The sequence below is a fragment of the Danio rerio genome, chromosome 8 (assembly GCF_049306965.1).
Source record: "Danio rerio strain Tuebingen ecotype United States chromosome 8, GRCz12tu, whole genome shotgun sequence".
In the NCBI taxonomy this organism is placed as follows: Eukaryota; Metazoa; Chordata; class Actinopteri; order Cypriniformes; family Danionidae; genus Danio; species Danio rerio.
In genome coordinates this window covers 8858222-8885098 of record NC_133183.1, presented here as the reverse complement: position 1 = coordinate 8885098, position 26877 = coordinate 8858222, and the positions used below count along the sequence as shown (strand labels likewise).

The window sequence follows — 26877 nt, the reverse complement described above, 5'->3', positions numbered from 1 at the left end:
ACACACTACGGACAATTTAGCCTACCCAATTCACCTGTACCGCAGGTCTTTGGACTGTGGGGGAAACCGGAGCACCCGGAGGAAACCCACGCAAAGGCAGGGAGAACATGCAAACTCCAAACAGAAACGCCAACTGAGCTGAGGTTCGAACCAGCAACCTTCTTGCTGTGAGGCGACAGCACTACCTCCTGCGCCACTGCCTCGCCAGTATACAACATACTTTGTAGAAATTCTATGAAATGAACTCCACAAACCCAAAAGAAATAATGCCAATCAAAAGAATAGTAGTCGGCTTAACATAGAACAAAAATCGTTGATTTCATTTTATTTGACTTTTTGCATTTATGAGAGAAAAGCATCATTATGGATGTGACATCTCTGCGTTATGGATGTGACAGCTGTGAAATTGACACTTGTGTGATTTTGGTAAATCAAAGATAATTGTTTGAAAACACTGACAGAGACATTTTTGAGTATTTTTAAAGTACTGTAAAATACTGGCTTACATAAAAAATGTAGAAACGGTTTCTGTATTTTGGTGAGAACTTCATTTTCTTCATGGTAAGGTTGACATTTGCATGGAATTGCTCACATATAATAATAATAATGAGCCATGATCGACCTGAGCTCAAACAAATCTTGTCGTCGTCTTGATGTACAGCCACAAGCCCAAGAAGAACATAATCTTCTGTGTCCTGTTGTGGTTTTACGAGCCCGTCTAAATCGTGAGCGGTGTCACGTTCACGCCGCACGTCTATATTTAAAATAAACTTTTTGAGCTCATGTTAATAAGGTGTGCGTGATCATTGAAGCGCTCTGATATCCGATCTTGTCAGAAGTGACTTTTTGTCCAGAGTAAAGCGCAAAAAAACAAAGGACAAGCCAAGAAAACAGCAGTAAATGATGCTTCTGCAACCTAAAACATCAACAAACTGCCATGTTTAACTATTATCATCACCTTATGGACTTTTATGAACTTGGAATGATGAAATTACTTTCTAACAAGAGGCTACATGTGCTGCTGAAGATTACAGACACAGATGAGAGGTTTGCTCTGACTGTGGACTATATTTTGTGTTGCTTTTGAACCCAAATAAGGACTAGATGCATGCTGTGTGTAGTTTTTTGTAATTAGTAACATATCAGAGACTGTATGTGTTCATATATGTTGTATTTATTTATTTATTTTATATAATCGCAGACGTTACAGTAGGCTATTTCGCATTGATCTGTAGTTATAATCAAATTATGTTGATAGAAAGGTTAGTAATGAACATTTATACACAAGTATTTATGTGTGTAAGGCATCTGTTTTGTGAGAAGTGCTCCTCATATGATATGTGAACGACTCGTACAGCTTTGAATTTCTTCGAGCGAGAATGATATCGACTGAAACTTTCTGTCGTACACCACACCCACCAAAAGGGTACCCTTTTGGCAGTGGAAACGCAAGCTTGATAAAGGTGATCCATACCGACCCATACCGTACTCTACCTTTCAGTGGAAATGGTCCATATGTGTACTGTAGCCTACCTTATGTGATGGGATATGTTCAATTAAAATGTAATTTTGTTAGTTTGTGTTAGTTTGTTTTTAGTGATAAACATGCTTTTACACTATACTGTAGTTTTAGAAAAGATACAAATCAGTGACTGTTTACATGGATATGATGAAGGTGTTTACATGAGCTGTAACAGGTGAAACATAGTAAAGATAAGTGAATGATAGTTTTCAGATATTCACTATTCAGGTACAGATATTGCATAATCAACACTCCATAGTCTTCATTGTATATTATATACTCTTTATTAAAGTTACAATAAATGTCTTGTGGCCGGATGATGTTTTAAAATGTGAAATATTGAAATGTTTACAGTCACAGGCCTTAAAGAGACAGTTCACTCAAAGATTAAAATTTACTCACTATTTACTCACACATCTCTTGTTTTATACTATAGGAGTTATACAATTATATTATACAATTATATTATTTTTGTGTTCATTTAAAAAAAAAGAAAACTTTTAAATGTTTGAAACAAGTGAAGGGTGTAATGAAAATGCTAAGTAATCTCTTTAAAAATGCATGCAGATGATAAACTTTTACTCTATTATGATTAAACTCTATATTCATCTATAATCCCGACACTGCATATCCAGCAATGTGACTATTGCGGATGCACACATTGCGATATCGATGCTGAAACGATATATTGTGCAGCCCTAACTTGAATATAGGTTAGTTTTTCTTCTGTCCTCGGCCAAAAACTTGCTCTTCCATTGTTAGTGCTGTTTAAGCATCATCAAAACCAATTTTACATAGATATAAAAACAAATTTAAACTATATAGATTGCTGCGTGTTCTATGATATGCTGCAATAAACTTGCACGTCATTGTTTTTTTTATTATTTAACATTCATATGTAGACATTACATGAAACATTTCGTCATGAAAATGTACTTAAAAGTCTCGGAAAACTCATAATTTTAATACATTTTAATAGTAAAAATGTGTATGATGAACCCTGATACTCTGAAAAAGCGTTACTGTAAACCATGTTTTTTGACACCCTAGTCTGAAATGACAGACTTTTGAATTATATCCATACCAAAAATACTGTAATATTGCACATCCTTATTTTAAAACTGTCCTTGAAAAGTGTGGCTACACCCCAAACTCGATCTCAATCTCATTATATCCTTTTTATTCATGCATTCATATTGCAGATTATACATAACAGTCACGTATTATAAGAGCTTTATCGTTAATCTATGAGGTTTAGTTGTTCATTTGGTCATACTGAGTTAGATGTCATACAAAGTGTTACATACTGTATATACGGTCAAAGGGTTAAAAGCAATGCCCTGTTTATCCTGGGAAAACAAGAGACACATGCGTTTCATGTTCTTCTCCAGAACTGTACTTCAGCTGTACGTCAGGTCAGGCCGTTACATCACAGAGCAGCAGCAGGTGGCAGGATAGTCTTCAGCGTTCACTTCGAACTCATTCCCATACACATAATAAACATAGGGGTTTCCTTTCCACGTGTAGTTGACTTTAGTTACGGGAATGAGCTCGATTGTCTGCCTCTGGAACAGGACAGATTAAATACACAAAGAATAAATACAATTATTTGATGTAGTTACCATACCTGTCCAACACTGGGATGTGAAAATAAGGGATATGCCAACACAATCTCACGGCAATTCGTAACTTTTTCATTTAGTGGCTAATTCGTATGAATTCGTACGATCTAATTCGTACTATTTAGTACGATTTGCTTATCCCCCAATGACGGTTGGGGTTAGGGGTGGGGTCAGGTGCCACGCCTCCTTTTTAAAATCGTACCATTTCGTACAACTGAACTCGTACGAATTAGCCACTAAACTGGCAAAACGTAAAATACTTACGTTTTCTCGTGAGATCAGGCTGGATATGCGCACCATAATAAGGGATTCCCCCAACACCCCCACCTCCCCTCCCTTAATAAAACCCCCAAATTACTAAATATGTTCATTTGGAGCTGTTTCATTGTAAATAAACAGTTAAATGGGCAGTAATGTGTTTTAAAATTAATATTAACAAAAGAAAAATAAATATTTACATTAACAGCAAATACATTAGCAAACAGTTCAGCTTATTAAAATTAATAGCTATTATAATAAAATAGAATCAAGCTATCAATCTCATTATTCGTTTCTCCACTGTATAACTTACACATTCTAATTAAAGAGCAACCGATGAATCTCTCATTTATTATTATTATATTAATATTAATATTATTATATTTATCACGATTTTTAAAATTACATTAAATAAGAGGTGTCACTTTAAAAATGCACACATCTAACGTTATAATGAAAGCATTCGACTGCTTTTTTTTAACTTTTCATGCTCATTTAAGACGAAATTAGTTGTGTTTGGGAAAAAACCCCACCACGATCGACATGTTTATTTGTTTTTATTATTAATTATTTGTGTATGTGTGTTTAAACACGCACCCAAAAGCCAGACTTTCTCTCCGCTTCAAACCGCGAGTATAGAATCCGTTTGGCAAACAGCGTCTATTTATCACTAGGGAGCACGTCAGCTGACAGTCATGCACTATTATATGACTGTTTAGAGGATTGTATAGGATGGGCGACGGCACATGTAATCAAAAGGAAATGGAATCGCGCCGTTTTTAATATTTATTTATAAGAGTTTTCATTCCTAAAGTTAGCGAAAGCACAGAAGGCTCACGTTTTAGAGCAAGGGGCGACCCCTGATGGTTCGGCGGTATGGGTTGCGTATAGGGAAGATCGGCTGTTCAGAGAAAAGAAAAGACGGGAGAAATACGGGAAAAAACCTTCAGGGGATGATAACGGGATAGAACAGTAAAATACGGGAGAATCCCGGGAAAAACGGGAGGGTTGACAGGTATGGTAGTTACTGGCAGAGTTAAATTCAAGCAAGTGCCCCATTATGTATTACAATGGTTCTTCATTATTTTGAGGGTCTTTCACTGTTGTTTTGCAATGCGAAAGTAAGCTCTTTTCTGTGGTTACTGAGAAATGACTTGGAATAACGACAGAAATCAGTCAAACAAGTGTGTTTATGACTATACATAACAATATATATAATTACTAATTACCAGTTAGCAACATTAAGCTGCATAAAGAGCTATTTTTATGGATGAAACTGGATGAATCTGGAAGTCTCAAGCCAATAATTTTCCAGATTTGTAGGTTTAGATCCATTCAGCACTTTAATTCTCTTTTAATAATATACATTTTTCTGTAGTATCTGAAATGTATCAGGTCTCTCTCTGCTTTTCTCTGCTCTGATTTGTCTGAGGTTTGGAAAGCCTGCTGTGATCGGTTATATCCAAACATCCATTACCTTATCTGAGAATGAACAAACCAATCTCTTCCAAACCTCACACTCAACTAGAGAACATTAAAGACCATAGACATTTTGCAAATTAGTTAGAATTTTGTTTGGTTTGTGCAGAAAGTAAGACTAGATTTCAGGTAGTTCAGATAATTAAGATCACTTAATTATATAGGAAATAAACTACACTTATTTGTAGGACATCACAATTACACTGGACAACCCAATTAATTTAAGTGTTTTAGCAAACTTGCTAATTCTCAACACCTGTCCACATGAGGCTTGAAAAAAATTGACAAAATGGAAATATAGGCCCAATCTCAATTTTACCCCTTAGCCCTTCCCCTGACCCCTACCCCACGTTTTGCGCGTGCATGCCAAGGGGTAGGGGTGTCCCAGTTCTCTTTAGCTTGAAGGCGTAGGGCTAAGGGGAAGGGGTGAATAGCCCTTCGAACGAAGATTTTTCAGAACCACACTTGAAACCAAGGGGTAAGAAAATTTCAGAGAATACACCAGCCACAACGGCAGTATTGCTGAACCCGGAAGTAAGGCGATCCACAAATGAGTTTTTTTTTTTTTGTCATTATTATGAATTTTTGCAACAAACAAACACGTTTAAATTTATTCAGAACTACGTTCGTGTTTACCGTTTGCTTTAAAAAAAAAAAGCTAAAAAAAAGCTAAATTTCATGATCTATAATCCCTATTAATAACTCCTGTACAGCAGTCCCACAGCATTCTGACACTCGAATACCCTGTCAGTAATGTCTAGTGGCTGGCAATTGGCATTTTACAGTGTCTGTTATAATGTTAATGTTGTTGTTTTTCGCTTGGCAAGCCAAGCTGATGTGACATTGGGGCGTGGCAGCATCGACGATTCCATTTTTTGATTCGATAATCGAAATTGAGCATGAATTTCGTGACACCACAAGGACATCACAAAGGAGCAAACAAAACATGTAGCTTACAATCCTTGCACAACCTACAGTTTTATCTGTTCTCTCTCTTTCGGTAGTATCCAATTTAAACGTGAGATTTTGGAAACCAGATCTAAATTTAGTGGGAATGGTCGAGTAAAAAATGGGGTGGGTTGGGCAGTGGGTAAACAAGGGCTGAATATGCGGTGTGAGCAGTCAGGAGCGGAATAAAACCTTGCAGGAGCAGGACTAAAAAATGAGTCTTGCGCAGACCTCTACATCAAAGCCTAAAAGAGACAGTTTTAAAGAGTGTGGTATTTTGGGCAGAAACTTCACATACACACTCTTGGGCCGGGGTTTTCAATCTAAGTCCTGGAGGTCCGATATCCTGCAGATTTTTGCTCCAACCCTAATCAGACACAACTGGGCTAGCAAATCTAACTCTTATATGCTTTTTATAAACATCCTAGCAGGTGTGTTGAGGCAAGTTGGAGCTAAAATCTGCAGGACACCGAGTTTGAGAACCCCTGCTCTAGGGACACCAGAGACTTATTTTACATCTTGTAAAAAGGAGGCATAATAGGTACCCTTTAAACTGTCTAATCTGATATACTGAATAATAAACCATGTACAATTACAGAAAGAAAAGTAGTCTGGTAGCAAACAAAGACAGTTGTACCTGCTGTAATATACGGGAGGTTTGGGCGAATTTCGTCTGATGGTCTCTCACTATACGCTGAGACGCCTGTGCAACAGAAGCATCTGGAAAGCCCATCACTGGATAGACCTGCAGTAAACGCACACCCACAGTCAACATACATCTGATAAGAATACACCTGCCACTGTAATAATGCATGTACTGTCTGCTCTTACCATAAACTGGGAGTCTTTGAAAAGCTCCTTCCCTGAAACCTTCTCCAGTTTCTCCACTTTCAGCCCACTTAAATCCTGCGCTACGAAGTCTTCCTTCTCGGTGCTCCTGAAATAGTAAAAAGAAGCTTTCAGAGCGAGAACATTTAGTTTGGAAATCTTCTGAATTTCATAATAAATAAGAATAAATAAATGAGTAAACCCCTTACAGATCACGCTTTTAAATTAATACTTCCTACAATGTAAAAAATGCTGGGTATCACACAATTCCTTCATGTTGTCCCAACACAAATCAGTTAAGTAAGCAAATATAAGTTGATTGAACATGAAACAATTAAGTTGTCCCAAAAAGCCTTAAGAATTGTGTTGTTTCAACTCATTTAAATAAGTAGTTTGAACAAGCAGAAAGTCGTTTTCTGAGTGTATAGGATGCTATACAATAAGATTTAGCGCACATTAGATTAATCAGTACCTCATTCATAACTGGAACTAATCAAACAAAATAACTTAAGATCACGCTGCAAAAATCATGAATATGTTTGGAATAAATATACAATACAAAGTTAAAGGTGTTGTATGTAATTTTTTGACTCTTCTAAAGCATGAAAAGCAATAATATGTTAGCAGATAAATATGCTACGTCATTAGTTTTCAAACTGTGGTAAGCGTACCACTAATGGTACGCAGGCTTCCTTCTAGTGGTATGCGGTAGAATCGCTGAATAATTAAAGTAAAAAAAAATGTACATGCTTTTAACACTTTAATGCATACGCTAACACGTATGTGATCGGTAAATTGATTTTAATAGGATAAACCTTTTATTTTATTTTCAATGTTCTAATGCAGTGGTTCTCAAACTGTGGTACGTGTACCACAAGTGGTACGCAGGCTTCCTTTAATGGTACGCGGAGGAATGAAATATGTCATATACATGCTACACACATTTCAAAATTTATCAAAAATGATGGATATAATATGCCATATATGACATATAGCCTATATTTCTGAGGTAATCTGCCACGTTTTTTTAACTGTGCAGAGTTGTAGCTGCTTTACTGGGCCTACAACGCTACTTTATTTCAATATTGCTCATTTTGGTGGTACTTGGAGAAACAATTTTTTCCTGAGGTGGTACTTGATGAAAAAAGTTTGAGAACCACTGTTCTAATGTATTCTATTATTTGAAGCTAATTTCCTCCCCATATTTGTAACGGTTGTTGGGGGAGCATCCTGAGTTTTTATATCCCAAAGTAGACAGGTATAGTTTAATCACTTGTTTTTCTGACACACATAGCCAATAACACGCAGTAAGCAGATCTAATTTATAATATAAATATGTAGGGATGTAGCGGTATTAAAATTTCACGATACAGTAATTTACGGTATTTATTGAATCATTTAAAGGAAAAACAAAACTGTTGTAGAGTCTCAAAAAAAGTGCTAGAATGTTCAGGTTACTTCAACACTGAACAGATCAATGACATACGAATGATCTATCTGTAAACTTTTAACTTAAATTACTTAAATTAAATTACTTTTGAACTTAAATTATTAAATTTTAATAACAAAATATATTAAACCATGTAAAAAAAACACCAATCGAAAGGACAAGCCATGAGTGAGATAGAGGTCTCTTGGTGGTACAAGTCAATGTCTCCATCAATCTGAGCAGTGTGCTGTGTTCTGCTTTCCCCTTGACTAAAAGAATCCCCATCATGTTACGCCTGTTTCACACTGCAAGCGTCAGCGGCGCGTGAGCAGAGCGTGAGCAGCGCGTGTGTTTTTCGGCGTCCATGTTAACAGATTAGAGCTTTCATACCGCACGCAGCAGCAGCGCGTCAGAGCGAGGCGTGAGCGTCGCTGAAGCAGCAGTGCAGCGATAGTTTCGGCGCTCGGTCTATTTTTGACGCGCTGCTCACGCTCAATTAAAGTGACAGTGCATTGATAATGACCGAAAACCATTGAATGAAAGTAAAAAGTAGCAATTTTACCCAATAAATGCGTTAATAATGTCAAATGGTTTATATATATAGTCATTCTAATTAACTTAAAACGATTAAAAACGGCACAAACATTTATTTAGGCCAGAACTACAAAACCAAATGTAAAACAATTTTAGTATCAGTTTTGCTTAAGTTGCACACTAGTGTTGTAGGAGAGGGGCAATAGAATATTTACGGGATTTGTAGTCCATAGCGAAGTGTATTGTGGGTAGTGTAGTTCGACACGCATGCTGGATTATGTGAGCTCGCTGTGTTCTGTGCAGCTGAGCAGAGAAAGAAAGTTTTAATCGGCTTCGTTTTATGTTCACTCGAGTTATTCCTAGCGGGAGCTGTTTGCACTGTGAATCTGAAAACACGAAAATAAGTAAAAGAATGGCATGCATTGGTTACTTTTATCCGTCTCATCCTCTGCACGAGCATGAATTACAGAGCTGTTATTCTGCCGCTCGACATCACTGAAGCGGAGAAAGTAACACTAGTTTGATCATGTATAAATATCATTATAACTATATTGTATAAATATTATTATAACTAGGTCTACAGCAACCTGATAGTCAAAAAACAAATGACATGATTGCACAGGCGATTGTCTTCTGACTGTAGACACTTCTCATATAAGTTAGCTTGAGAAGCATACAGTACTATTTGATCTATAAAATTTGTAAAATAAACATTTGCAGGTTAAAGAAACAGCATAGGAGGGGCCTTGGTGCAGATGAAAAGTTTAAAAAGTGTATTTGTATATAAAGAGACATGGGTAACTAGATAGAATAGACAGAGATAGGTTGATCTCTGCAGCAGCTGCCCAAGAGCTGCGCGCTGCAGACGCAGCTGGTGTAAAAGACAAATGCCTGTTTGCTGCTACTGCTCGACATACGCGCTGCGCACGCTCTGCTCACGCACCACTGACGCTTACGGTGTGAAACAGGCGTTAGTCGCATTCCCTGACTTGTATTTCAGCACAGTCTGGCAGTGCCTGCAGACCCTTTTTTCTGTCACTTTTTCTTCTTTCTTGTTTCTTTTCAGAGAGAAACTGAAATGCTTCCACACATCTGATTTAAAACCCGCTTTAGGTTCGACCATTTCTAGCTCTTTTTCTTTGCCTCTACTAGCAGCACCCTCCATTTCTGCATTACTGGATCTGTAGCGACAACAGACCGCAAAGGATGATGGCCTCGCCTGGGCTGATGAAAATTGTAGTTTCCGCTACCTCCCATTCGCTCCATTCGCCTGAGCAAACTTTTCACCAAAAGACCTATGATTTTATTGAGTCACAACCATGGTATGACGGTATTTACAATATTGTTACATCCCTATAAATATGTAAATCCAATTCGAATAATTAAAATACAAGTTAATGTTTAGATTTTGAAGATATACAATTAAGTCATATATACATGCAACATCTAATATTTCAAAATATTTCATATATAAATAATATATAATAATATATATTCATAAATATAATGTTCAAACTATTTATAATGGTTAAAGTGTCTGACAATAATAAATATTCATAATAATAGTAATTAATCTGCCTGGTTTTTGATCTGTGCAGCGCTTTAGCTACTTCAGGGTTCTTGCACTATTTTAAAAGTAAAATTTAATGTTTTTTTAAGACCTCAACAAAGATAATTTAAGACCCAAAAAATTCAGAATTTCTTTGGTATAGGCTACTCACTTTATTACTAAAGGGCCCAAAGTGTGCCAAGAAAATATCCCCCACTCTATTACACCACCATCACCAGCCTGAACTGTTAACACAAGGCTGGATGGATCCATGTTTTTATGCTGTTTATGGCAAATTCTGACCCCACCATGTGTATATATCAGTCAAAATTAGCTCTTTTTGACTTCTCCGTCATTATTTGTTTCACCTTTGCAGGGATGGATTTTAATGTTGTAACAAACGATTTAATTTTGACTTTCTCACGCTAATCAAAGTGCATCACATGACTGTTCATTTACCGGGTAAGCCCGGCCTGAACCCGTCTAAAATTATAGAAATTAAGTCGGAACCCGTCGGGTCCCGTCTAGTTCTGGCAAAAATCTTCAGCTCCAGTCTGAACTAGTAAAATTATTAGGTCGAGCTGCAAACAATGCAGGAATTAACCTTGACCCACTATGACTTGCTGCTGCAATGTACCGCTGGTGCTTTCCTCCTTTTATGTGTGACTCGACCATGGTCCCTAACGAAAAGGTATTTTTGCAGAATTTGCACATTGCCTCATTTTTAAGCGGCGCCAACCATCTCTTGAATGCATCCTCTTCCATCCACTTGTTGTTAAATTTACACTTCCCAATCTTTGCATTTTGAACCTCACCTCGACAACCGCGTAATGGCAGCACGCAGGTGTAGACCGGCGTCTGCTGACCTACCGTAATAAGCTAGTAAATCACGGAGACTGTCATTTCACTCCTGTTTCACAAATACTAAATTGATCAACTATTAGATTTTATTAGTTTTATGGTGGACCAATGTGCTTCCTTATCGTCATTAAGCACACCGGATGAAAATGTAATACCTACAGCAGAAATTTAAGACAATTTAAGACCTTAATTTCCCAGATTTTAATTTAAGACATTTTAAGACTTATTAAGGACCCGCGGGAACCCTGTACTTAAGCCTATTACGCTACTATATTTTAATATCGGTCATTATGGTGGTACGTGAAGAGACTATTTTTTTCTGAGGCGGTACTTGGTGAAAAAAGTTTGAGAACCACTGTGCTGAACATTCTTGTTTGTCTGAAAAACAATGCTGAAGTCAGATATTCTACTTTGAAATGGTCTGTTACATGCCAGAATGGCTGTCTTTGTTTTGGCTCTTTTAAACAATGCAAGTTTAGCACCCCGAATTGCCTTTGTGGATAACTGTGTTTTTCATTCAATTAGTTAGGAAGGCTCTCCAAGTATGTGTTCATGACTAAAGTGTGACCTCCGGTGGACAGTAACAGCCTCAGAAATAAGATGCAGTTTCAGAGTTCCACATGAGGTTGTTAATTAGCAAATATTATTAATATTACTAGCGTAAACATTAGGTGAGCAGGTTATATTGTAACTCTGTGTCCTAACTACGTGACGATATTTGCAGTGATAAGCAATTTGGCTGTTTGCACCAGACGAAACACGAAAGAATTTGAAATACAGCCATTCTGAAGCACAGAATAGTGCACTCACTGCACTCCAACGAAATGGTAAGGTTAATAATCTAATTAATACATATTTAACCTCTTTAACATTATGATGCTGAATCACTGATATGTGCTGGTTTGCACTGAGTCACAGCTCTGAAGTTCAATTTCAAATGGTTTATTTTCAAGATCTGAGGTGAACTATCTGCTGTCGTAAAACTCTTTTTAATATGGAGAATATTCCCTATATCGCGTGCCGTTGCTTTTATTTAGAACACAGTTTAAATCAGCCTCAAATCAGCTTTTAGACTTGACAGTCAGGCACACTCCTGTTGGTGTTGTCAAGCTGGCAACCTGCGCTTGCTTGTGTTTCGAAGCAGACTTGCAATACCGAGTTCAACCACTCGGTGTCAAACTTACATACTGCACCTTTAATAATGAGGAAAAATAAATCTAGAAAACCATAAATAATATTACATTTAGGTACATTTTGTAGTTTGTATTTTTTTGCAACGACTAATTTGAATTTAAGTGTACTATTTTTCACCAAAAAAATTTCATCTTTTACACCAAAATGTATTGTTTATATTTTAGATTACATTTTTCAAAAGAGCTGTACTCATTTATGCTATCCACTGGATATAAATAATGCTTTCTTGAAAAAAAACAAAGCAAAAGGGACAGTGCATTGCGTGACTCATGAATGTAGCATAATCTGTGACTGAAGAACAAGTTAATTCTCATTTTCAGCACATTGTGTAATGATAACCACCCCCGCTTTAGCAAACAGTAACGTTAAACCCTGTAGATCATACCATTTCACATTGAGGTTGATGAAAACGATCAGCTGTCTCTTTCCATGGCAGGTGTCACACTGGGAAGAGCCGTTGCCACTACATGAAGAGCAGCTGAAAGACAACAGACAAAACACACAATCAGAAAACACCAAACCGCTAGAGCCCCCTGCTGGACTTCATCAGAACTTAATCCAAAAATATCAAACGCAACACACACAAAAATAATTAATTGTATGAAAATGTAATACATTGCATTAATACAATAAACAAAACAAAAAAGAATAAAAGAAACAGTTAAAAAACAATTAAGATAAACAGAAATTAAAAAAGAAAGATAAATAAGTGAAGTCAGAGTTAGTAACCCTCCTCAATTATTAGCCCCCCGATATATTTTTCACCTTTATTTCTGTTTAATGGAAAGAACATCTTAACAATACATTTCTAAACATGATAGCTTAAATAACTCTGATGTAAGAAATAACTTTCTTCTTCTTCTTTTTTTTTTACTTTTTATTTAAGATTTATTTATTTATTTTTTACAGTACAACTCCTTCCCCAACAATTTAACCACTTACAGATGAAATTATAATCAAATTATTAAAAAAAAAATTATTGAAAGCAAATAATAAAAATAAATAAATAAATTTATTAATTAAAGGTATTGCTATCATAATTACTTTTTAGGGGATACATTTATATTAAGTGGCCTTAACTAATAAGTACTTACATACGAATTAATAGTTTGTTACAATGTACCTATTGTGTAAATACATGTATTTATTGTGTACTTATGCTTGATTAAATACATGTATGTAAATACATCTGTAATTAACTATTGTAATTAAATTTGTAAATACACAGTTGACCATCCCTTACACCTTAACCCACCCTTAAACCTAACCATACCACCAAACCTGTCCATAACCTAATCTCTATCCCAACTCAAAAGCACCACGTGTTCTCAAATACATTATAAACACAGTAAGTACATTGTATTTATTTTTTTGATGTAAGTACATAGTAGTTAAGGACATTTAATATAAAGTGGGACCTACATTTGTACATAAAGTTACATTGTGTTACAATGTAGTTACCTCAAATTACAGTGGTGATAGGTTAAGTAGCTTATAAATATTCATATCTAAATATGTTGTAATACTTTTCCACCTCTTCAGAAAAATATCAGTCTTTATTTATTTTTTCTATTACATAGAACTGTTTAAGTCTATACTTTTTGCAACCAGTAATAATGTCATTGGGACAAATCTTGTTTCTTCATTAAACATTTCTTTGGACAGTGCTCCCAGTAAGGACACAACTGGATGGAGGGCTATTTCTATATCTAATATCTTATCTACTTCGTTTTTAACACTTTTCCAAAATTCTTGAATCTTAGGACAGTCCCAAAAAATGTGTGTATGATCTCCAATTTTACCACATTTTCTCCAACACAAAGCAACAGATGGTCCCTCTTACATTTATAGAAATTACAAAAGGAGCATTGAAGTACCTCATTTTTACTTTCCAAACAAATTCGTTCCATAATTGACTATTAATTCCTTTAGGAAATCCTTTACATAACTCAATTTAGACCTCATCCTCAATTAGGGTATTTAGTTCTAGTACCCATTTTCTTTTAACGTGATTTGTATTTTTACAGCATTAGTTACTAATCTTTTGTATAAATGGGAGACAAGTTTTTAGCTGGAATGTTTTTTTCTGCAATATTTATAAAGTATCCCTCTATTTTACTTTGTTCTTGCAATGACAATAACTCATTTCTAATAACTGATTTATTTTATCTTTGTCATGATGACAGTACATAATATTTGATTAAATACTTTTCAAGATACAAGTATTCAGCTTAAAGTGACATTTAAGACTTATCTAGGTTAATTAGGCAAGTTAGGGTAATTAGGCAAGTTATTGTATAACAGTGGTCTGTTCTGTAGACTATTGAAAAAATATTGCTTAAGGGGGCTAATAATATTGACCTTAAAATGGCTTTTAAAAAATTTATAACTGCTTTTTTTCTAGCCGAAATAAAACAAATAAGACTTTCTCCACAAGAAAAAATATTATAGGAATTACTGTAAAAAAATTCCTTGCTCTGTTAAACATCATTTGGGAAATATTTTAAAAAAGAAATACACAGCAGGGCTAATAATTTTGACTTCAACTGTACTTAAAGTGTTAAAATCTGAACTAAACAAGAACAAAGAAACATTTTATTTTAACAGAGAAATTATATTAAAGACATGTTAAGAACGAACAGATACAGAGGGCTTACTTTTCACGACCCTGTCCATTGCAGTGTGAGCATCGTTCATCATTAAGACGGGAACCGGAACCATTACACACCCAGCAGACTTTCTGCACATGGACAACAACAGAGGACAAACACAAAACAGTCTTCTCTTGGCATCTCACAAAAAGATACTTTACAAGTGTCGTATTTTCCTCTGGGGGAAATAACATTGAGGATAATGAAATGTCCAGCATGCAGATAGTTCAGTCTGTGTCAGCCTAAACCTACTTACATTTCCAGCTCCAGCACAGGTGGTGCAGGGTTTGTTTCCCATTCCAAGACACACGTGACAGTTCTAGGGTACAAACAGAATGAGATCAAGAAACGGTTCTGCATTGATTCTGAGAGTTTCCCAATGCATTTTGATTCTTTCTTTCATTTTGAATCCAATCTGAGTTTTACAAACAGCCGTTCTCTGCTTCCCCTCAATTCCTTACACATGCCACTAGAACTTAAGGTAGTCATTAGTACAATTAGGAAGGGTTTAAGGGTGGTTAGCACTGTAAGTCCTGGTCGCTGGTTCGAGTCCCGGCTGGGTCAGTTGGCATTTCTGTGTGGAGTTTGCATGTTCTCCCCGTGTTGGTGTGGGTGTCCCCCGGCTGCTCCGGTTTTCCCCACAGTCCAAACACATGCGCTACAGGTGAATTGAATAAACACTATTGGCCGTAGTAAATGTGTGTGAATGTTTCCCAGTACTGGGTTGCAGCTGGAAGAGTATCTGCTGCATAAAACGTGCTGAATAAGTTGGCAGTTCATTCTGCTGTGGCGACCCCAGATGAATAAAGGGACCAAGCCGAAGGAAAAAGAATGAATAGAGGGTTTAAGCTAGTTTAAAGTGTTCATAGTGAGCTGTCTCTGCATTAATCTCTTGCCATAAAAGCCGAGGTGCACAAGCACATACTGTATGACTACTTTGAGGCCATTCACACTAAAATAAACTTTTTCTTTATGAATGAGACACTTTTCCATTGTTTTTCTATGTAAACACAGGAGCGCCGTGTTTTGAAAACAATCAGTCTCAAAGCAGTGGACCAATCAGAGGAACTCAGAGGTGGCAATGAGCATAGAATCACCAAGAGGCAACACTCTGCTGCTATTTGGTAAACAGCCACTAGATGCCGCTAGTGTTCCAAATTCCAATAGAACAACAGCACAGATCACCAACACTAGGCAGAATTTATTACAATATTGAGTTAAAACAAGTACATCCCCTTTGAAAAATAACATTTAAAAACAATATCCCAAAGAAATGAGACACTGCTCGCTGTAGAGCCACATGGGCTCCAGCAAGGGGGAGCTTGAGCTCCAGCTCCTCCTTCTAAAAGATGTTTTAATGCGTACACCCACCCCACCCCTAACCCCAACCCCCAGTGACATCACTTGTAGAAGAAGCGCAAGAAAGGAGGAGCTGGAGCTCAGCTCTGCCCAAGTGGCTCTGCAGTAAGTACCACTTGAATAAAAACAATTTTCAAAATGTTGACATGACTAAGTTTAATATGACTAAAGTCGAGTAAATATCCGTTTCACATATAACATAAAAGTAAGGTTAACACAATAACTTAATTACTTTTTTTTTACTCAAATTAGGATGAAGCAAAAAATAAATATACACAACAAAAGCTACATTATCTGGTAGTTTGTATAGTCTCCATGATTTTTAATGACAGCATTAAAAATAATGAATGAAAATATATATAGAAATAAATACATTTGGAGAGTAGCTTTTTAAATACATTTATATTAGCAGACGCTTTTATCCAAAGCGACTTACAAATGAAGACACGGAAGCAATTTAAGCAACTGTGTAAGAGGCTAAATTATCATATGCATTTGTTTATATGACAAAACATGCTTTTTCTCTCAAGAAGGTCCATACTGACTACAAAGGCAGATACTGATAAGATCAGTGCTTGTTGTGTGGACTTTGGGGGTTTTATGATGTGGTCACATGTTGATTGGTCAGTTTGAAAGTCTCAGCTTTGGTGGTCACATGGTCAAGAAAGATACAAAATAGGTGGTAAACTCTGGCTCTCTCTCTTTTTTCCTGCCCTCTCTTTTCCTGGCCTGCTTCTCTCCTGCTCTGCTCCTTCTCTGACTCTACTACAATCAGGCTTTTGGGCCTGCTGTCTTTGTCTCTCTCTCCCTCCCTCCATGTCTCTCCTTCTACCTCTGGTAACTTTAATTTTACATTTAAGCTGGGTACAATTTATACCATATGTTTTATCATTTCATATTTTATCATTTTATACAGTATTTTGTTATTAATTCAGTTGTAACCATAGAGAATTATTGTCATTAAATCATTTCATTTTCAAGTATTTGTGAATTACTTTTGATTTAACATCAACACTTAATTGTTCCATATAGCAATACAATACAATCACATAATATCAACGCTCTCCCACATTTTAAGCTATTAATACTGCCCTTATTTCCGTTTTTGGTATAAGATTGCAGAAGAATGGTTTGACTATAAATGTACAGTTTTTTACCATCATGCTGATAACTTTTTAGTCACTCGGCAGAACTACAGTTTGGACCGCTGTGGTTTAAGACCGTTCTTACAACTGTAAGAGCAACAATGAATAAGTGCTATAGGCAAGTTTCAGGTGTGTAAAGTCAGTGTAAGAAGCAAAACATTAGTATATATATATATATATATATATATATATATATATATATATATATATATATATATATATATATATATATATATATATATATATATATATATATATATATGAGCAATTCCGTGCAAATGTCAAACTTGCCATAAAAAAAAAATTATGTTTTTACCAAAATACGGAAACCATTTCTGGGTTTTTTGTGTAAGCAAGTATTTTACAGTACTTTAAAAATACTCAAAAATGCATCTGTCAATGTTTTCAAACTATTCTATTTGATTTACCAAAGTCACACAAATGGTAATTTCACATGCGTCACATCCATAACGGAGAGATGTCACATCCATAACAACACTTTTTCCTCAGAAATGTAAAAATATTAAGTAAAATAAAACCAATCATTTTTGTTTTATAGAGAGCCAACTCTTATCATTTTGATGAGCATTATTTATTTTGGGTTGTGCAGTTTAATTCACAGAATTTCTACAAAGTATGTTGTATACTGTAAACTCGCAGACTTTTTTTGTCACATCCATAACGCATGCTTATTTTCCTCATTTAAAGTACAAAACATGTTTACAGATGGATATTTTTATGCTCCCATAACTCTGTGGCTAGTTGCTCTGGAAAATATAACTACACTTTTCAATATAATGTTAACATATACTTTCTCTGTCAATTTATGTTTTGAGTTTTTACAGCAAATGTCACATCCATAACGCTGGAATTGCTCAATATAGTTAGTGGAGGAGCCAGAGAGTTTTCAGTCTCTTTTTGAAGACAGTGAGTGACTCTGCTGTTCTGATGCAGTTAGGGAGTTCATTCCACCAACTGGGCAGATTGAGCGCAAGTGTTCGGGAAAGTGTTTTCTTCCCTCTTTAAAACTTTATTAGTCTTTTTTGACACACAACACTAGAAAAATACTATGTAGTATTATAAAATAATACTCCAGCAAAAAGTACTGCTAATATGTTATCAATATCCCATTTTGAAAGTCATGCTAATTTTATTTAACATGTCAGTACTGATATGTGTAATGTCATTGCGTAAACTACTAAATTAAAGTAATTTAAAGTAATTTTACCTAAACGTGACAGTTTCAAGAAAACAAGTATGGTCAAAACATATTAAACAATAAGTCTGTAAAATAAACTATTACAAGTGTTGATGATCACCAGTCTTGTGACTGTAAGGGCGTACTCACACTATGCTATCCGAACTGTGCCCAGGCCTGTTTCCCAGATCGTTTGAGAAGTGTGAGTGCTCTGAATCGGGCTCAGGCATGGTTCACTTGGCCGGCCCTGGCCCGGTAGGAAGAGGTTGGCCAAAGTGTGGTTCACTTGGGCTTGGCACAATACGCTTGTGTGTGAATGAAAAACACACCTGAGCCCAAAACTGAAAGCGAGACGTGACTTACAGGACTGTTTTATATGGATTTATTAATCATTCTTACTGTTCAATGAACGCAAACTGTCGTAGTTTATTAAAGATGCAAACCCCTCACTGCACGACAGCTGCACCTTCAGCAAACCTCCTCATTCCTGCAGCACGAGGACTTTATGATTGTTTATGAGCGTCAAAAGTGGCTGATCTGTTCGGTGGAATATTTCACTGAAAAAAAAGTCACTGAATATCACTGTAAAGTCACTGAATATCAAACGACTTAAAAAATATAACTTAAGAAATCTCCACTGTGCTGAGCGAAAGCGCTTTCAAAACAGCGCATCATCGATGACATAAGCGTGCTCAGGCCCGAATGTAATGTGAGTGCTGGCCATTGGGGGAGGTGGGAGAGGGACAAGCATGCTTTGGCCCGGTTCAAGGCAACTGTACATAATGTGAGTACGCCCTAAGTGTTGTATTGTCGTCTTTCAGGTTGTATTTCAGCTTTAATGTGCTTTTTAAATGAATAAATAAAAAACAAAGCAGCTGCTTGCCATCCCGACAGCAAAAAGGCAAGGCAAGTTTATTTATATAAGACATAAAAAAAGACAAGTATGAAAAAAAAAAAGATCCAATGGACATCCGATCGCTTTCACTTCAGAATGGAGGAGTCACTAGGCGCTGCTTTTGCAATGGAATGTTCTATTGAGTGTGGCCTCTTGGTGATTCTAAGCTCTTTAGAGGTGGTCAGGCATTGCATGCTTCTGTTTACAATAGCAAGTTGGCATGACATCCGATTTATTTGACAGCAACATGGGAAGGAGGTGCTTTTAAAAGAAGCATTTCTATGTAGTATAGGCTACTGTTTAGAGCAGGGGTTTTCAAAGTCTAAGACAGTGGTGCTCACTTTTGACACAACTTTTCCATTGGCGCCCCCCTCCTCCCAAACACGCACGCGCACACACGCACACACACAAAATTCTGGAGGTTTTTCTGCTACCTCATCATGCTTGGTTTGGTGTGTCGCCGAAGTTTAGCGGGTCTCATGCTGTCATTAGCCAAAATATCTTGACAAACATAAAGGTTGTGGTTCATCAGCTGGTCCTGTCCACATAAATCCTAAACTCAAATACTGATCATCATATCGCCGTCTTTTGGGTTTAAGCCCTGAACTTGAAGGCTTTGAATCGGGGGGTCTCAGAAACCGATCCATTGTATTAGCAGGCATATACCTGTATTGGCAGGCTTGCAACAGAAGCGAATTCACAGCTATGGCCTTCTGGGTAAAAAAGGCTTTCTTATTTTTGACGTATTATTTTTTTTTAGCTTTGTTTAATTAAAACGTTTAAATATAATAAAAAATACATATAATAATTCAACTTAATAATTATATTTTTATTATATAATATTTTTCCGGCGCCTCCCCTGACATGCTCTGGCGCCCCCCAGGGGAGGCGCGCCTCACACTTTGAAAACCCCTGGTTTAGAGTGTAGGTTATTAAAAAGTTAACTGTCAATAAAATGTGGTTATTTTATTGGCTTGTGCATATTGAAACTGGTATAATTGAAGCTATATAGTCATTTTTTTATCTTACACAATTCCTTCATTCATTTTCTTTTCAGCTTAGTTCCTTTATTAATCTGGGGTCGCCACAGAGGAATGAACGGCCAACTTATCCAGCATATGTTTTATGCAGTCGTTGCCCTTCCAGCTGCAACCCATACCTGGGAAACGTTCATACACACTCATAAACTACGGACAATTTAGCCTACCCAATTCACCTGTACTGTATGTCTTTGGACTTGTGGGGGAAACCGGAGCATCCGGAGGAAACCCATGCGAATGCAAGGAAAACATGCAAACTCCTCACAGAAACGCCAACTGAGGCTCAAACCAGCATCCTTCTTGCTGTAAGGCAATAGCACTACCTACTGTGCCACCGCGTCGCCTCTTACAAAATTACTTTATATTATATAATATCATCTAAATAATAATAATTATTACACAGCATATTTTAGCATGTTGTTATTACCTTAATTGATGAAGTGAAAGGAACTTTAATGGCCTGCTTTTGGTCTTGAAAGAAGGGTGGAGGTTGAGCAGCGATCTGCCACGGTCCTGGAGCCGGCTGAACTCCAGCATCCACAGGCTGTCCTGAAATACCACCAGGCAGAATGAAGAATAAAACACTGTTTATTATTTGGATGTCATGTAGTCATGGGTGTCAATTAAGGGTGTCACGATCCTCCAAATCCTCGATTCGATTACATTTTCGATTCTAAAGGCACGATTTGATTCGATTTTCGGTTATGAATAATTCATTAATTTATGACCAATTCATTATTCGTAGCCTACCGTTTAAACTACCTGACCTGCATGGTCTTTGTTTTACCCATAAACAAATCATACAGTAAATGAATAAAGGCAAGATACACACATTTCTGCGGGACTCGTGAATAGGCAGTGATCTGTGTCGTTATAATGGCGTCGGTAAAAAAGAGGCACAACCAACAGGAATCAGCCAACAGTATCTGAGGTGTTCGCTAAAATGACTAAGTACAAGTGAGTGAAAGATTGAAGCAGTCCTCTGACTGCCTGGACCTGTTGTCTCGAGCGCATGGCTGTATGTGCGTTTGTGTCTGTGCGGTCACGTGTTGTGCACTTTCAGAGGTAGAGAGGAAGGAGGGCTGCTCAGAAATGCTACACGCCACTGTGGATGTCAAATCGTTGTCGTTCTAAAATGCCATTTAAAAACAAAGACAGTGTAAACAGGGCCTGAGTGTGTACTTTTCGCGAGCGGATTTGCAACAGGGGCGGGCGGAGGATCGCGATGCCGGTGTTGTCTATCGGACGAACCGTACGTAATACGTACATAGCAGAGCTTGCAAAACTGTGTTTTTTTTGTCGACAACATGAACGTTGTCAACATAACTCACTGGAAATCCAAAATGCTTACACACCGGCGACTTCATTGAAAGAGGAGAGGGTTTAAGCTCTGTCGACGGGTCTCCTGCTTCTGCAGTTTAACAAGCACTTCAACAAGCCTGTTTTTTCCCGCTTGGCAAGCCAAGCTGACATGGGGGCGTGGCAGCATCGACGATTCTATTTTTTGATTCGATAATCGAAATTGAGCATAAATTTTGAACGATTTCGATTAAAAATTGAAATCGTGACACCCCTAGTGTCAATGGCTACCATTACCATTGTTCTTAAAATATCTTCTTTTTGATTTAACAGAATTTTTTTGCATGATCTTCCACTTCCCTCTACCGCTCAGTTCGCATGTTCACGTGAAGGGGTAGGTGAAATCCCAATTCTCTTTTGCTTGGATTTTTACTACAAACAAGCATCTGATTTATTACCCTCATGATGTTTGGTAATGTGCTACGTTCATGATCTCAATTGAAACATTTAAGAATGTAAATTGCTGCTTGTTCAAACTACTTATTTTAAATGAGTTGAAACAACACCATTTTTGTGTTTTTTGGGGGGACAACTTAATTGTTTTATGTTCAATCCAAACGTTTAAGTTAACTTAATCAATATTAAACCTAATCAAGTAATTGTGTTGAACCCAGCATCTTTTACAGTCTGAAGGGGTTTATTCTGTGAAATAAACACATGTACTTTATCCTGTATTATTACATGTCTACACAATACATCATTCTGAGCTGTAATCGTTTATTAATTCTTTAATTAAAGATAAAGCTGACAGAATATTTTCAGCAAGGGGAAGGCATGGGCGTAGGGGTATATCATATCCTGCAGGAACGTGGGATCAGACTTGTATCCATTTTTAAGGTGTGAAATGTAAAATGAAGCAAGAGAAGGATCGATATGGCTAACATACTTGATGCATAAACAAATCTGTGTTTGCATACCTGAGTATGGTTCCTGACTCCATTCAGTAGATCTGGACTCAGTAAACGTCTCCAAACGATACTGACAACAGAAATGAATAAGTAGACAGAGCTCGGGTTAACACTCAAATTATATCAACATTACCATAATGTACAGTGCTCAGCATATAGGATTACAATACTCAGCAGTTTTGCTCATATAGGAGTATAACCCTCAGATATTTTTAATTCATATTTTAATACATTACTCAGTACAGAGCAAAATCTGGGAAAATTTAGGGGAAAAATAATAAAATACTATTAAAAAATAGAGAAAAAATTAAGAGAAATAAAAAAATATATGACATCTTGTGGGAATTTATCAATTGCTAATTTTTTTTGTAATATTTTGCATGAATTTAATCATCTCTCTATTTTTGAAGATGTTCAGTGACTAAAGTGTTATTTTATTAAATATAACTGTATACCATGGAAGATAAATCCTGCCAATTTAAAAAAAAATCAAATAAACATTTTAAATTAAAATGAAATCCAGAGTAACAATTTCATTATAAAACACTGCTCGCAAAATAGCTGCCAAAATTGAAAATGAAATGAAATTATTTAATTTTTATTTTCATTGTGACAACACATAGTCTCTGTTAAATCGATAAATACAATGAAGTTGCCAATTTAACATTCATTCATTCATTTTCTTTTCGGCTTAGTCCCCTTATTAATCCGGGGTCGCCACAGCGGAATGAACCGCCAACTTATCCAGCATGTTTTTATGCAGGGGATACCCTTCCAGCTGCAACCCATTACTGGGAAAAAGATGTAACATTTCATTGTTAAATCAATCCAAATTAAAATGTACATTCAAGTTTTTATTGACACTTTTATTTCAGTTTTCATTTTCAATTTCATTTTCAACTTCAGCATGTATGCTAATCAGTGGGAGGGGCGTATTCGAGTGACGTCGAGTGTTTTCAGAGGCCGATGGCAGAAGCATGTTTGGATGGAGGGACAGCGTGCCTTGTGAAAGGAAAAACTTGAATATACATTTTAATTTGGATTGTGTCACTATTATAGCATGAACATTAATAACACGCTTTGTAAAAATTGTGTTTGCATTTTATTTTTCAGTTTGGCTTTTATGTTAATATTGGCAGTCTTGATGCGGAAATGCAGTGAAAATGAAATGTTAAATCGGCAACTTCATTGTATTTATTGATTTGACAGGGACGATGTGTTCATTCATTCATTTACTTGTCGGCTTAGTCCCTTTATTCATCTGGGGTCGCCACAGCGGAATGAACCGCCAACTTATCCAGCAAGTTTTTACGCAGCGGATGCCCTTCCAGCTGCAACCCATCTCTGGGAAACATCCACACATATATTCATCCACACACTACGAACAATTTAGCCTACCCAATTCACCTGTACCGCATGTCTTTAGATTGTGGGGGAAACCGGAGCACCCGGAGGAAACCCACGCGAAGGCAGGGAGAACATGCAAACTCCACACAGAAACGCCAACTGAGCCGAGGTTCGAACCAGCGACCTTCTTGCTGTGAGGCGACAGCACTACCTACTGCACCACTGCCTCGCGGGACGATGTGTTGTCACAGTAAAAATGACAATTTTAAATTAAATAATTTCATTTCATTTTTAATTTTGGCAGCTATTTTGTGAACAGTGTTTTAAAATGAAATTGGTAATCCTGGTTTTCATTTTAATTTACAATGATTATTTGATTTATTTAAAATTGGCAGGTTTTACCTTTCACAGTATGGAGCTAAAAATATGCCAAAATAATCTGAATTTGAATTGTGTTCATTTGAATTATTGACAATTGTAATTTAATAAATCTGAATTTTTATATGCCCTTAAAAATGTTTTTTAGGACACTCAGAAATTTGAGGCTGGTTAAATAAATGTGTTTATAGCTTTTAACTTCAAGCCAGCGATCATGAAGCAACAATGTATTTGTTTCCCCGCTATGAGTTTAATTTTACATTAGGCTACTGTATATGTAGATAAAAAACACCTATTTTTACCTATTTCTAGACCCCCCCAAACCCGCCACCCCCGTAATTTGCACCCTGTAATTCATTCATAATTATGAATCAAGGTAAATGATTCTCAGTTTGACTTTTCAGTGATCGTCTACTCTTCCCTATTGATCACCTCTGACCTACTTTCTGTTAAATCTGAATTTCACGATCTTAATTTGTTTTTTAATTTTAGAATATTAAATTTGATGTTCTGATTTTTTTTTTCTTTGAAAACTTAAAACTGGAAATCTGCAGTCTATTTAAAACAAAAGATCTGAAGTTTGAAAATACGTCTATAAAAAAATCCGCCTTTTAAAACTCAGTTGTCTTAAATTTCAGATGTTTAATTTTGAAGTAAAAAAATGTAATTAAAATTTAGGAATTTCTCATTCAAAACAGTTTTAATGGCATGAAAATTTAGATTTATTAAATTACAATTGTCATTAATTCCAATTGAAATTCAGATTGTTTTGGCATATTATTAGCTCCATAGTACTCATTTACGCTGAGCACTGTATGTATAAATATGGCAGAATCAAAACAAAAGATGCTCATAATCAAGATGATCTGGTGTGGTTCTTACTCTGTAGGTGTTAAAAGACTGCATATTAGTTATAACTCCATCTGTGACAGGGCCAGAACTATAGCAGCAATTGCTAGAGACGTATGTTGCGAAAGCTTCACGTGCTCTTTCCTCTGAGATGGAAGGTATACTGATAACAAGAAGACAAAAAAGATCAATACACAGTGACCTCTGCGCTTGAACAATAAGGTGTGTTTTACAGCATTTGTCAGTCTTGCTACTGAAAGACCATTCAGTAACACTTTTTTAGTTACTAAGCTAACACACCTGACACACCTAATGCAGGTCGTAGTGCACTGTAATGAATGAACAGGGTGAATCAGCACATGTGTTTGATGAAGCTTTTGAACTGTTTTTGAAGCTGAATCTTCCCAAAAATGTGTAAATAATATATCAAAGTATTTTTGTTAAATAATATATAAATATTATATAATATATAAAAATATATACGCTACTGTTTGGGGTCAGTAGGATTTATAAATGTTTTTAAAAAAGCTTCTCTTGCTCACCAAGGCTGCATTTATTTAATCAAAAATACAGAACACATTGTAAAATTGTGAAATGTTATTGCACTATAAAATAAGCGCTCAAAAGTAGTTTAAAATTTAACTTAATAATTTATTCCAGTAATTTTAAAGATAAATTTTCAGCTTCATTACTCCAGTCTTCAGAGTCACATGATCTGTCAGAAATCCCTTTAATATATTAAATTTTATTATTTATAAAATAATAATAATAATAATAACAATAATAATAATAATAAATAATAATAATAACAACTACAACAATAATTTATATTTATATATATATATATATATATATATATATATATATATATATATATATATATATATATATATATATATATATATATATATATATATATATATATTAGTCTTATCAATGATAATAGTAATTAAAGCAATAATGACTGGAGTTATCATTTAATTTGAAACTACATACAATAAGTATTAATTAAATATATAATAATAAGTATTTAACAATTATTTTTTTTACATTTAATAAATGCTGCCTTGATAAACAGAATAGTTTTATTTAAATTATTAAATAAAATTAATAATAAAAAACTGACCCCAAACCTATATTATATTAGTTATTATTATATAGCTTATATTATAAAAGCTATTGTATTGAATGATTAATGATATTGCTGTTGAAAAAATTAATTATAAACTATTTTGTGGGATGTAAACAAAAACAATAGTCTCAACATATTTCCTGTTTTACATTTTTAATCTCTAGCTTCTGAGAATGCAAAAAGAGCCACATATTGATAAAATAATGTTATGATAGCTGTTTTAACGTTAAGTTATGATTGAATTGCAAATTGAATTGAAATGGTCTATATTTATTATTATTGTGCTAACATAAAAAATTTAATTATTGCATTATTATTTTTTAATTATATCATTTATTTGCATAATGAAAACTAAAATCTATAAAATTCTAGAGTAGTTTGCACTATAGCTG

General features: G+C 35.7%; 1 protein-coding gene across 2 annotated transcripts in view; it reads right to left on the bottom strand.

Annotated features, from left to right (window-relative positions):
- Positions 1 to 1787: 1787 nt before the first annotated feature.
- ssuh2rs1 (ssu-2 homolog, related sequence 1) overlaps positions 1788 to 26877 on the bottom strand; it is a 37750-nt gene continuing 12660 nt past the window's right edge. Inside the window, exons 5-13 of one of the 2 annotated variants that reach the window (XM_005166701.6) lie at positions 25387 to 25516; positions 22789 to 22849; positions 20940 to 21061; positions 15132 to 15194; positions 14882 to 14964; positions 12610 to 12702; positions 6661 to 6766; positions 6467 to 6574; positions 1788 to 3087 (exon numbers count right to left, since the gene is read on the bottom strand). In XM_005166701.6, coding sequence (XP_005166758.1) covers positions 2947 to 3087; positions 6467 to 6574; positions 6661 to 6766; positions 12610 to 12702; positions 14882 to 14964; positions 15132 to 15194; positions 20940 to 21061; positions 22789 to 22849; positions 25387 to 25516 — 907 coding nt within the window. In that variant the 3' untranslated portion in view covers positions 1788 to 2946. 2 annotated transcript variants of the gene reach the window in all.